The 12,714-nt window shown below is 45.7% G+C and overlaps 1 protein-coding gene across 1 annotated transcript in view; it reads left to right on the plus strand.

Moving 5' to 3' along the window:
* PRELP (proline and arginine rich end leucine rich repeat protein) overlaps positions 1 to 12,714 on the plus strand; it is a 129,724-nt gene that overhangs the window by 78,742 nt on the left and 38,268 nt on the right. The window contains exon 2 of the mRNA XM_086948847.1: positions 6,631 to 7,603. Within this exon, the coding sequence (XP_086804973.1) occupies positions 6,649 to 7,603 (955 nt within the window). The 5' untranslated portion in view covers positions 6,631 to 6,648. The remainder of the gene's footprint in view (positions 1 to 6,630; positions 7,604 to 12,714) is intronic.

The raw sequence follows: 12,714 nt of genomic DNA on the forward strand, positions 1-12,714 counted from the left end.
CAGGCACCACTGAAAAAGAGCATTGTGCTGGGCAATATTTCTGACAAAATGTGCATGAAAAATACCACTTTCCACCAGATTTTTGTTTTCATAAGGTGTTTTCCGGTCAGCATACGGTCGACCAGAGGTAAGTACATAAATATATAAAACTAATTACATTGCGTGCGCGAACCCCCACCCTGCTCCTTCCCCTCCCCACCCCGCCCCACCGCCCCTCAACACTCCCACTACGAGCCGCTACTGACAGGACCGGCACTAGGCATGGGAGGCGTGGGCAGCTGCCCAGGGCCTCACACTCAGCCCACCAGCATGGGGCCACGCACTGGTGATGTGTCATGACGGTTTTCTGGCGATCCATTTCAAAGAAAGGTGTCACCTTTCTTTGAAATGGAGGGGCCCCCTCCCTTGGCCCCTCAGGGATGGTATCTGGATACATAAGGGAGGGAGACGATCCCTTCAATTGAAAGGAGACCCATTCACAGACACTGTGGGAGACCCTTTGCCCATCATTTTGGCGCCCCAATAGTTTTAACTTTTAGCCCAAGCAATTCTCACACCTATCGGACTAAAGGTGTGAGAAATGCTTGTGGGCTCAAAGTTAAAACTGTGGGGGGCGACAAAATGCTGGACAATAGGCCTCCCACAGTGTCTGTGAATGGTCTCCTTGCAAGGGGTCACTTATCGACATTAGAGGGGCCTCACACATTCCCTTTTAGCCCAGGGCCTCGCAAATCCTAGAACCGGCCCTGGCTACCGAAACAACCAGCTGTAGCCCCCCCAACCCCCTAAGTACCATGGGAGGGCTTATTTGTGTTCCGGAAAGAGCTTGTATCCGTGATTTGTAAAGGGTGGACTGATGGGGGATACCGTGCGATTCCAAATTGATAGCACTAGCGGTTTAAGGAAGCCACATTTACAGAGTGTGTGAGAAGTGCCTCACAGGAGCCCCTGTCCACTCAAGGGATATCAGGGCAGAGAGCCACAGCAGAAGGACTAGGCCAGAGGCAGACTGTTAACCATGGAAGTGAGCAGATTTAAAAAGATCTAGGTAACTTTGAAGCCCAATGGAGCTGGGGATCAACCAATCACAGTGTACCACCTCTAATGAGATTGACTAGTCTGTTACACTCTCAACAGCTGGCTATCTTCCTTCTTCAATGGTACACTGCCAGCAGGAATAATTGTGACCCATTTGTGGGTATTATGTGCTATGTGTGGCTTCAGTAAATAGGTAGTAAACGGGCATGCAGTTAACATTTCTAGACCCGGATTTTCCATCTGGGTCAAGTAGCTGTGGAGTTGAGGTGCATGCAGGAGAAGCTGGGAGTGGGACCAGCAGGGCCTCTCCTTACCGTGCCCCTAATGCACCCCTTGTAGTGTCAAGGGCATATAAATTCATGGAGGGGGTCTGCAAACAGGGATTAGTTACGTTGATGTAAGTACAGAGGCGAATACTACTGAGGGCTCTAACTCTCAACTACTTAAAGAAGTTAGCTTGTCACTGGAGTCCTCGATTAAAATTGTATCGTGGAACGTAGCAGGGCTATCCAAGTTATTACCAAGATGGACTGGGGCCAGTTGAAAGATTCGATATCTGCTTGTTTCAGGAGATGCAGTGTTTATCCTCCTTCCAGCAGGAGTGGGTATACAACCTTTTGTGTGAATGTGACTAAGTCTGGAAGGGGTGTGCCCTAAGTAGGGTTGGGAAACTGGGTCAAAACAGCACTTATATGCAGAATTAATATTGTGCCTATTGAATCACCTGACACCCTAGCAGTCAGGTCGGTGCTCTCCTCACGCTTTTCGTTACAATTTTTTAATGTTTACAACAGAGTAAGCGTTTTTAGTCTATTGTACTTAATGTACTAGAGCAAGTTCTCTTGGAGCTTGCAGGGAATGCCCTGCTGCTGGTGGCAGGTGATTTTAATTCTACTTTCGAACCATTGGCTGTCACTCCCCCTGATTTAACTGAAGAATTGGATAGCCAGTGGGGTATCTCACAAAGTGACCTCCCAACAGTGAGATGGACACCCAAAGCTTCCCAGTTACTGGCACTTATCTTGAATTTGATCTTGGAGCTACAAATGGCAGATCCCCCTCTGACCACCAGGGCAAGATAACATACAACAGGCCCGGCCATAGTAGCTGAATTGACTACTTTCTGGCGGACGTCAAGCTCTGGTATGCTATTATGGATATGGAAGTGGTGGATCGAGTAGATAGTGACCACAATGCTCTCAGCCTGTTAATTTTTGACAAATCGTATCCATCTCATGTGCACCAGAGAAACAGGGATATAGGAGACCTCTTGTATGCAAATAACCTAAAACATATTAGGGTGGGACTGGGTGGTAAAGAACCCTACAGCCTTAGAGACAGTAAAGCAAAGAGTACATTTGAATGTTGGATATCTATCCCAATTGCCACTTGAGTGTAGAATAGACGAACTGAAACCTAGTCATGTAAAAGTACTCACTTATATGTGGGAGCTGTTAGGTAAGGCTAGAAGAAAGGGGAGGCCTGCCCCCAACCCTGACACCTGGCACAATCGAGTATGCAGGCAGCTAACGGTGAGCTCCTTGTCGCTATTAAATCCAAGTCCCAACCAGATATAGCAAGGTGCAGGTCTCATTATCAGCAAGAACTAGCCCACATGAAAAGGGATTAGGAGAGCTCTCCGTGGATGTCTCTGCGTGATGCCCTGACTACGAAAAACAATAAGGTTTTTTGGAGGACAGCAGTGATCTGCCTAAGTATTTGTAATTCTAAGTTAGATTTTTGTATCCACCCTGAGGAGGAGGTGGCCCATTTTAGTAATTTATACACCAATATGCATGATACAGAAGAGGATGGTAGTACTTCCTTAGGTAGCAGTGCCTTAAGCAAACCTATCAGTATCAAGTTTACACTCAACGATACAATAGATGCCATTAATTCCTGTATCTCTGCTCGTGCCCGGGGCCGGACAGGATTCCAAACGATCTGTATAGGGAAACCCCAGAAACATGGACGCCTTACAACAATCTGCTCTCTAAAAGTATTCTTTCTGGTATGGCCACCCCCTCCTCAAGGAAATTAGCAGACATTACAACAATCTACAAGCATGGGGACCAGAACAATCTAGGGATTTACAGATCCATAAGCCTTACTGATTCTCTCCAAAAACGTTTTTGTGAGCAGGTCATGGTTTATCTTCAAGACTGGATTAGTAATGAGAGTGTTCTGCCGACTGGCAGGTGGGCTTCAGGTCAAATGTAAGCACCATATACCGGGTCTTCCGCTTTATCGGCATTTACTGAAAGGAGGTGATAATTAACAAGGGCAAACTTTTTGTTGCCTTTGTTGATCATCAATCTGCCTTTGATCTGGTTGGTAGAGCCAAGTTGTGGAGGGTGCTTCAGCAAATGGGCACCCTCCCCCCATTAAACATTTTAGTGAGGTTACATGTTGATACCCTTTCCCAGGTAAGATTGAGGGAGGATGGGGCACTGACATATCCCCTCAAAATTGACCAGGCGGTTAGACAGGGTGTGTTTTAGCTTCTACCCTGCCCTCCTTGTATATCAATGCTGTGATTGAGTTTGTGAACTGGGATGGCTGTGACCTGCCCAAAATAGGGGGGAGGAGAGCCGCTGTCCTCATTTATGCAGATAATACCCTGCTGATTTCCAAGTCATACTAGGGGTTGCGACAGCTTTTGGACACTTTTCAGCTGCTTTGTGAAGAGCGGGGTCTGGAGCTAAATAGCTCCAAGAACAAATTTATGGTCTTTTTTAAACAGAAGGTGACCTGTTGCAAGAGACAGTTGCTGGTAGGTGACACCCCAATAGATGTGGTGGCTGAATTTGATTAGGCATAAGACTCATGACTAACCTGTGCTGGGCACCCCACATGGAAAACGTGCAGTTGTCCCTGATTCAGCATACAGCAAGAATAGAAAAAATGCATAGGAAGACTATTTCCAGAAAGGTGGCCCCGCACTTGAGATTTATAATATCAAGGCTCTGGGGTCAGTCATGTATGGAGCTGAGCTATGGGGTTGTACGCAAACGTATAGTCTTTTTTCATTGAAGCACAAGTTCTTGAGATCCCTATTAAATCTTCCAGTGAGTAGCCCTTTGACTCCTCTCTATTCAGATCTGGCCCAATGAAGGATTGCCCGTAAGATCGGGTCTAGACTCCTTACCTTTTGGCACTGACTTTGGTCCACTACTGCCTTGGAATCCTACCTGGTGTGCCTGAGAGACCTCATCGCTCCGTACTGTGCTAATAAAATACTGTGGCTTTGGGCTGTCAAGGCTCTACTTCAGAAACTTGGTTTTGATATGTACCGATTTTTCCATGAGAAATTATGCATGACTTCTAGAGCCAGCATCAAAGCGTAATTCTGGGAGTGTGTCGCTGTAGAACATGTGTTGCACTGCAAGAAATTACTATATTACTATAGCCTTCACTGTATGATAATACAGCACTGTGTGCTGTACTATCATATTCTAGATGAAATTGTCCCACACTGGCAAATAAACTATTCCTGCAATCTAGGCATGGATCCCTGCCTGTCAAAGCGTGTACCAGCAGATGTAAGGGAACATGCTCTGTTGCCAATCTCTGCCCTGCTTGCTGAGGGAGCCCTGAATCTCTTTCCAACGTACTGCTCTTTTGCCCAATTGTTCGCCACCTTCGAGCAAAGGGGGTTGTTCCACTTTGCAAAAATGTGGGCATTAGAAAGTACCAAGAGGAGTTTAGACTGCTGCAAACCAACACACGCCGGGTAGTGGTTTTTGGCTTGGCCAAATATTTAATGGCCCAGTCGTTAAGACACTAAAAAAGGAATATACTATAGTTATTAATATGACTGCTAACCACTGGGGATTGGAATTCATATTTTTCTTGGTGGTTATGAGTGCTAGGATCGGATGTAAGTTTGAAAGGATAGTCCCTAAATAGGCTAACTCTTTATTAAGGCATTGCCCCCCCTAGACTGGACACTAGACGCTGTTCATCACTGTTGTTTTTCACTCCCTCGGTTGGCTAGTAGTGCCTTTAGTCGATAATGTGCACTGGGCTCTTAGCAACTTAACGTATTTATGTCTTATTCATTCTTTAATTTAATCTATACATATTTTTGCTCCTTACAACAGCAATTAGGGGTTTCGTCATTATCAGAACCTTTATTGTGCTGCTAATCCCTTCGAGTCTTTCGCTCTACCGGCTGCTATGTTGATGTATTTTACTGATAATTATTTTTGATTTTGTTTTTTAATTGTGTAAAGGCTCTTTTTGTATAACCGTTCTTACTTTTGTAACAACATTTTTTTTCTTTGAATGGTTTTTATATTTATCCAAGATTTACGATGTGTTATTTAATTTTTCTTTATTTTTATATGCACATGTGAAGATCCCTGTGATTGAAATAAAGTCTTTAAATTGAATTGAACTGGCTTCAGTTATGATAAAACTTTGTGGCGGCAGGGGGTAAGGAGTTCCAGATTATAGGTTTGTGTGTGGGATTTAACCCAATGTAAAGGTATAATGGCAGAGTGTTGCTGCTCTCCCTGTTGACCCACATACACATCTAATGATCTTAGCCCTTCCAGATACCATCTTGAGGTCTAGTTCTTGCTCCGCCTGGCAGACAAAGGGGGAAGGATGGCCATCTCACTGTACTGAATGCTTTATAGAGAGGAGAAGTGCTCCTTTTGCAAGTCATGCCCTCTTTCAGCATGGCATCCTCCAAGTTTCTCTAGGGGAAGTTGGCCCAGTGGTAGTAATCCCAACACACAACTCAAGAGTATCATCTGTACCCATTTTCTTCTGCTCCTTGGGACAAGCTTAGTAGTGATGCTTCTTGTACATCAACCAATCAATCAGGATTTGTGGAGCGTGGGTGCTTTACTGCGAGGGTCTCGGTGCTGTGGGGTCCTGCTGCAGGATTCCTCTGCCCATTCCTATTGGTTGAGCAGCCAGGTCTTGAAGTCCTTCCTGAACTGTTGGAGAGATGGAGCTACACTAGGTGTCGGGGGAGGGTGTTCCTGATCGTAGCCACCAGGTGGGAGAAGCAGCAGCCTCCATAGTTCGCCCGACGGATGCGCTAGGTGCTGCTAGAGTGAGGGATCTGGAAAGGAGTTTCCTGGTTTGGTAGGTGGAAGTTCACTCGTTTGCAGCGGTACATCGGACCTTCATTGTGAAGTGCCTTGTAAGCATAGGTGAGCAGTTTGAACTGGCAGCTCTTCACGACTGGTAGCCAATGGACTTTCCTGAGATGTGGGTTGATGTGCTTCTGGTAATGCCTATGTTGATAAGTGACAAAACTTCTTCACCACGCACCATAACGTAGCTTGTGAAAGGTCAGATGTGCCCATCGACACTCTGTTCTGATACCGAAATAGGGAATGCTAGAGCAGAGAAATGTCAGGCTATAACAGAACGTAGGAGGGACTGAGGGCAGTAGAGGCGCAAAGGGAACTCTTTGTTGTGAAAACATCATTAAAAGTAGCAGCATGTATTTGTGTTGTTTAAGTTGGCATATTTCTGTCATCATGTTCAACAGATTTTTTTAGTCCAGCTGGGGGGTGTAACACTGATTTGGACCATGTCTAACTAGCCTCTTCTGCACTTTCTGTGTTCCAGCTGCTGGGGGTCTGTACCATGAAGTACTTTTTTATTCTGCTGCTCCCTCTGATCCTGCTTCTGTTCTCTGAGGTGGATGGGCAACGCAGACCAAAGCCAACGAAGGCCAAGCCACCCAGGCCACCCAAGAAGCCCACCCGACCTCCTCCGGAACCAGTGGAGCCAACGGACCTGCCGCCACCTCTTCCTTTTGGTCCACCATCAGTTTTCCCAGACTGCCCACGGGAATGTTTTTGCCCACCAGATTTCCCATCCGCACTTTACTGTGACAGCCGAAACCTGAGAAAGGTCCCAATCATCCCCGCCCGCACCCGGTACCTTTATCTGCAGAATAACTTCATTGACGACCTGCAGGAAGAATCCTTCAGGAATGCAACTGAGATCAAATGGATCAACCTGGACAACAACCGCATTAAGAAGGTGGACAGGGGCATCCTGGAGAAGATGGACAATCTCACCTTTTTGTACATGGAGAGGAATCAGCTGAAGGAACTGCCTGCCTTCCTACCTGCCCACTTGGAACAATTGAGGTTGAGCAGGAACCAAATCTCCAAAATTCCTGCTGGTGTATTTAACAAGTTGGAGCACCTGCTGCTTTTGGACCTTCACCACAACAAGCTGAGCGATGGGATCTTTAATAAGAACACATTCAAGGGTTTAAAGAAACTTATGCAGCTAAACCTTGCCCACAACATCCTCCGAAAGATGCCATCGGGTGTCCCCAACACCATCCACCAGCTTTTTCTGGACAGGAATAATATTGAGGAAATACCTGATGACTACTTTAAAGATTTCCCTAACCTGGCCTTCATCAGATTGAACTACAACCAATTGTCTGACAAAGGCACGCCCAAGAACATTTTCAACGTCTCAAATTTGTTGGTTCTGCAGTTGTCCCATAACAGACTGACCACTGTGCCGCTGATCAGCCCCACACTGGAGCACTTGTACTTGAATGACAATGTCATTGAAAGTGAGTATTAAGCTTTTCAAAGAGGATGGTAATGGTGGGTCTTTTAATCTTGGTATAAGAATGCATGCTGCCCCAATTCTGTGTGGTTCCTTTGTTAGGCCTTAGAGCCCTCTCTGATCAAAAGCTAGTTTTCACTTATGACACAGATTCCCTTGACAAACATTGATTGGCACTTTTCTAATATTTTATATATCCTCAGAGTCCGGGAACTCACTAATTCTGCCTCTTCACTAGTGTATATGTCAGCTCCATCTTGCAGATCACATTCAATCAATGAATTATTATTTGTAGAGCGTATATACTCACCCATGAGGGTCTCAAGGCGATGAGGAGGAGGGGGGGGGGGGGGGAACTGAGATTAGTTGAAGAGCCAGTCTTGAGATCCTCCCTGAATTGGGTCAGCAATTGCCTGAAGTGGAGAGGCAGGGCGTTCTAGGTCTTGGCGGCGAGGTGGCAAAAGGATCTTTCTCCAGTCCCGAACTTGCAGATCCATGGGACGGTGGCAAGGGCCTTTTGGGTGAAGCGGATATCTCTGGTGGATATGAGGTATGATAGGCGGTAGTTCAGGTATACTGGTCCAGATTTATGGAGTGCTTTGTAGGCATCTGTGAAGAGCTTGAAGGTGACTCTTTTGTTGACTGGAAGCCAGTAGAGTTCTTGCAGGTGAAGAATAATGTGGCTGCAGGGAGGGATGTTGAGAACCAGTCTGGCTGCAGCGTTTTGAATGTTCTGTAGTTTCCTGGGAGACGCCTGTGTAGAATGCTTTGCCATAGTCCAGTCTGCTGCTGATGAGCGTATGGGCGACCGTCTTTCTGGACTCAGTGGGGATGCATCTGAAGGTCTTTCAAAGCAGGCGGAAAATGTGGAAGCATGAGGAGGAGATGGTGTTTATCTATCGGTTCATAGTTAGAGAGGAGTCCAGTATGATGCAGAGGTTCCGTGCATGCAAAAGCAGAAATGAAGGGACCCCCTCGAAATTAATGTAGGTCAGGGAAAAGAGGGGTGAAAGTAAACACAATAATACAGGTTTTTCCCTCATTGACCATAATACTTCGTGGTTGATATTATTCCAGTTCTTTAATTATCAATTTCTAAAGTACACTAGTGACAACAAAGACCTTTATACCTTTTATTTTCTCAAAACATGTCTTTTTTCTTTTTGTTTTTTTATCTTATTTCATTCTTCATATATGTCAAAAAATATTTATCATCTTTTTATAACATTATTTCATAAAATTTATATATACGTACATGATGGAAAAATCACAATCAAAAATACATTATTTTCTAAATTGAGTTCATACAAAATCAAACAAAGAAAAATTGAAATCAAGTATATACAACAAGAGCACTCCTGGATGCAAAACAATCTAACACCAATCATACCATTACAACCATACTCACACTAACTACATTCACACAATATCTGTACACAGTAGATTTTATGTATGGCACAGGAAGGACCTCCACCAAAGATCAAATCTCAATACAAGGCATTAGATTCTGCACTAGGTCGACACGTGTTTCGGTGGTATTGAAGCTGTATACACCACCTTCCTCAGGACCTGTCCAGATATAAACTTTCACTTTCCAGGGGACATCTAAGAAAGAGGGAGATGTTCCTTTAACTAATTTCTTTGTCTTAAAGAGGCATCACAACATCATTCAGAACGAAATCTGGTTTCCCAAGAAAAACCCTTAACAAATGACCGGATATGTTATGGGGATATACTCTTCGCTCATGTGGCTAATTTTCTATAGTGTTCTATAGTGTTCTATATTTTCTTCAGATGCCATCATGGCGTCTGAAGAAAATTCTTTTCACATGTCTGAAGGGCGGCCGACACGACAGTTATGGGAAGGCTTTGAATTAGCCACCAGGACTTCCATAACGACAATTAATGAGAAAGACATACATCCATAAAACATATGAAGACGATTCGTTATTTGAAAGAAGCTGATGCTTGGGATATTGGTCAGCCTATAACACTATAGAAAATTAGCCACATGAGCGAAGAGTATATCCCCATAACATATCCGGTCATTTGTTAAGGGTTTTTCTTCGGAAACCGGATTTCGTTCTGAATGATGTTGTGATTAAGGGTGGGCGTAGTTCGCGAAGTAGCGCTACGCGTAGCTACGCGAAGTGCACTTCACACTTCACGAGCTTCACGTAGCACTGTGCAAGATGCGTTTTCAATGATTGCACTCTGCGGACAAGCATCCGGCACTGTGCAATCATTGAAAACGGCATCTTGCTCAGTGCGAGCTGTAGTTTTCTGCTGCTCAAGTAGATTTTTACTCGAGCGGCAGCTTTCTCAACGCGAACTGGTAGTTTCTCATTGCGAGTGGTCGCAAGCATGCGCAACCACTCGCAATGAGAAACCTGACCTCGCCGCGTTGAGAATCTTGCAGGGATGTAATTTTGCTTGCTCGCGGTCACGAACATGACGTTGAGGACCACGAACAAGCAAAAAATGACCGCTGCACTATGCTACGCTGCACTACGCGTGTTCGCACTGTGCTATTTGCAGCTCGCGTAGTGCGAAGTTTCGCAAACTACGCAAACTACGCAAGAGTAACGTAGTGCTTCGCCCAGGGTTAGTTGTGATGCCTCTTTAAGACAAAGAAATTAGTTAAAGGAACATCACCCTCTTTCTTAGATATCCCCTGGGAATTGAAAGATTATATCTGGACAGATCCTGAGGAAGGTGGTGGATACAGCTTCAATACCACCGAAACGCACGTCGACCTAGTGCGGAATCTCATGCCTTGTATTGAGATTTGATCTTTGGCAGAGGTCCTTCCTGTGCCATACATAAAATGTACCATATACAGATATTGTGTGAATGTAGTTAGTGTGAGTGTGGTTGTAATGGAATGATTGATGTTAGATTGTTTTGCATCCAGGGGTTTTCTTGTTGTATATACTTGATTTCAATTTTTCGTTGTTTGATTTTGTATGAACTCAATTTAGAAAATAATGTATTCTTGATTGTGATTTTTCAATCAGGTACGTATATATAAATGTTATGAAATAATGTGATAAAAAGATGATAAATATTTTTGGACATATATAAAGAATGAAATAAGATAAAAAACTAAAAGAAAAAAAGAAATGTTTTGAGAAAATAAAAGGTATAAAGAGACGGTCTTTGTTGTCACTAGTGGACTTTAGAAATTGATATTTAAAGAATTGGAATAATATCAACGACGAAGTATTATGGTCAATGAGGGAAAAAACTGTATTATTGAGGTTTCTTGCATGGTCATTGGGTGTAGGGGGGTGTTTCCAGCATGGTGGGCCACCAGGAGTCGTCCCAAGTGGAGGTGGTGGGCCTCTGGATGAGGACTTCAGTCTTGTCCGAGTTAAGCTTGAGACAGCTGTCTCTCATGTAGGTAGCTGCAGCTTTCCTCCTGTCACAGAAGTTGTTTCAAACAATTGTGGGCTAGTTGGTGAGAGAGAGGATCAGCTGGGTGTTGTTGGTATAGGAGACGATGCAGGGTCTGTGGTTCCTGACGATGGCTGCGAGTGGGGCCACGTAGTCATTGAAGAGGGTGGGGCTGTGGGAGGTGCCCTGGGGGACTACGCAGCCAACCTCCGTCGGTTCTGTGAGGAACGGTGGTAGTCTGACTCACTCTGTTCTACCGGTGAGGATGGAGCAGATCCAGTCCAGGGCTTTGTGATGGATGCCGACGTTTGGAGTCTCGTGCTTGGGGTACGGTGGGAGACGGTGTAGAAGGTGGCTGAGAAGTCCAAGCTGATGAGGGCTGCTGTTTCGCCCTAGTCGAGGAGGGAGTGGATGTCATCAGTGAGAAGGGCAGTCGTGTGCTGTGGTTGCTTCAGAAGCCGTATTGGGAGATGTCAAGGACATGGTTGGCTTCAATGGCCTTCTCAATGATCTTGGCTGGGAAGGGGAGCAGGGAGATGGGTCTGAAGTTCTTGAGGTCCATCGGCTTGGCAGATGCCTTCTTCAGCAGGGGGTTGATCTCTGTGTGTTTCCAGTCATCCAGGCAGGTGGTAATCTTGATGGACCAGTTGATGGTGTGGCGTAGCTCGGGCAATGGAGATTGCGGCTCTGTGGAAGATGTGGTGCAGGCAGGGGCCCAAGGGGTGTCCAGAGTGCAGGCTCTTCATGGTCTTTAGAGTGTCATATGTGGTGAGCGACGTCCAGTTGGGCTAGATCTTTTGGTGGCTGGTGTTGTTGGGTGCGGAGGTGGCGGGAGTGATGAGACGGTCTTGGGTGTCAAAGCTGTCATAGATCTGCTTGATCTTGTGGCTGAAGTAGTTGCCAAGTTTGTTGAAGAGGGCATGGAAGGATGGGACTTCTGTGGCCTCGCTGTTGGGTGAAGAGTTTTTTACTGCTGTGTGCATTGGTGTTGATTCTGTCTTGAAGGGTCATTTTCGGGTGCGGTGATGATGGCTTTGAAGGCTGCGTGGGCTTCCGGGGTTCTGTTGTTCCTCCATCTTTTCTCGAGTTGTCTACAGGTGCATCTGGACTTGTGGAGGTGGGGAGTGACCCAGCTGGCTTTCTTTGAGTAATTGTTGCTGTGCTGGGTGCTTTCTTGAGGGGCGCCACAGTGTATGAACAGTTGAAGACCATAAGTGGAGGTTGTGTGCTGAGGTATTGGCGTCTGTAGATGTTGGCTATGTGGTTGTGCTGAGGGAGGTGGTGAGATGTTCTTCAATGATCTTTTTACAGCTTCTGCGGGGGCGGAGAGGGAGGTGATGTATGGTGGGTTTGGTGAGGGTGAAATGGACACAGTGGTGGTCGGTCCAGAGGAGTTCGGAGATGTGGCTGAAGGTGATGTTTTCGCTAGCAGAGAAGACGAGGTCGAGCATATGTCCTGCTGAGTGGGTGGGAGAGATGACTAGCTGCTTGAGTCCTACATATGTGAGGTTCTCTAGGAGGAGTGTGGTGTTCTTGTTATTGGGGTTGTCCAGGTGAAAGTTGAGGTAGCTGAGTAGGATTTAATCTGTGGATGCGAGAGTATGGGGTGCAATGAAGTCGATGATAGTGTCGGTGAAGGGCAGGCGGGGGTCAGGACGTCTGATGGTGTTGGTCAAGACCTGGAAGTGGAGATGTTCCATGGTTGTCGTTGGGTCGTCT

The sequence above is a fragment of the Lissotriton vulgaris genome, unplaced genomic scaffold (genome assembly GCF_964263255.1).
Source record: "Lissotriton vulgaris unplaced genomic scaffold, aLisVul1.2 SCAFFOLD_2431, whole genome shotgun sequence".
Taxonomy (NCBI): domain Eukaryota; kingdom Metazoa; phylum Chordata; class Amphibia; order Caudata; family Salamandridae; genus Lissotriton; species Lissotriton vulgaris.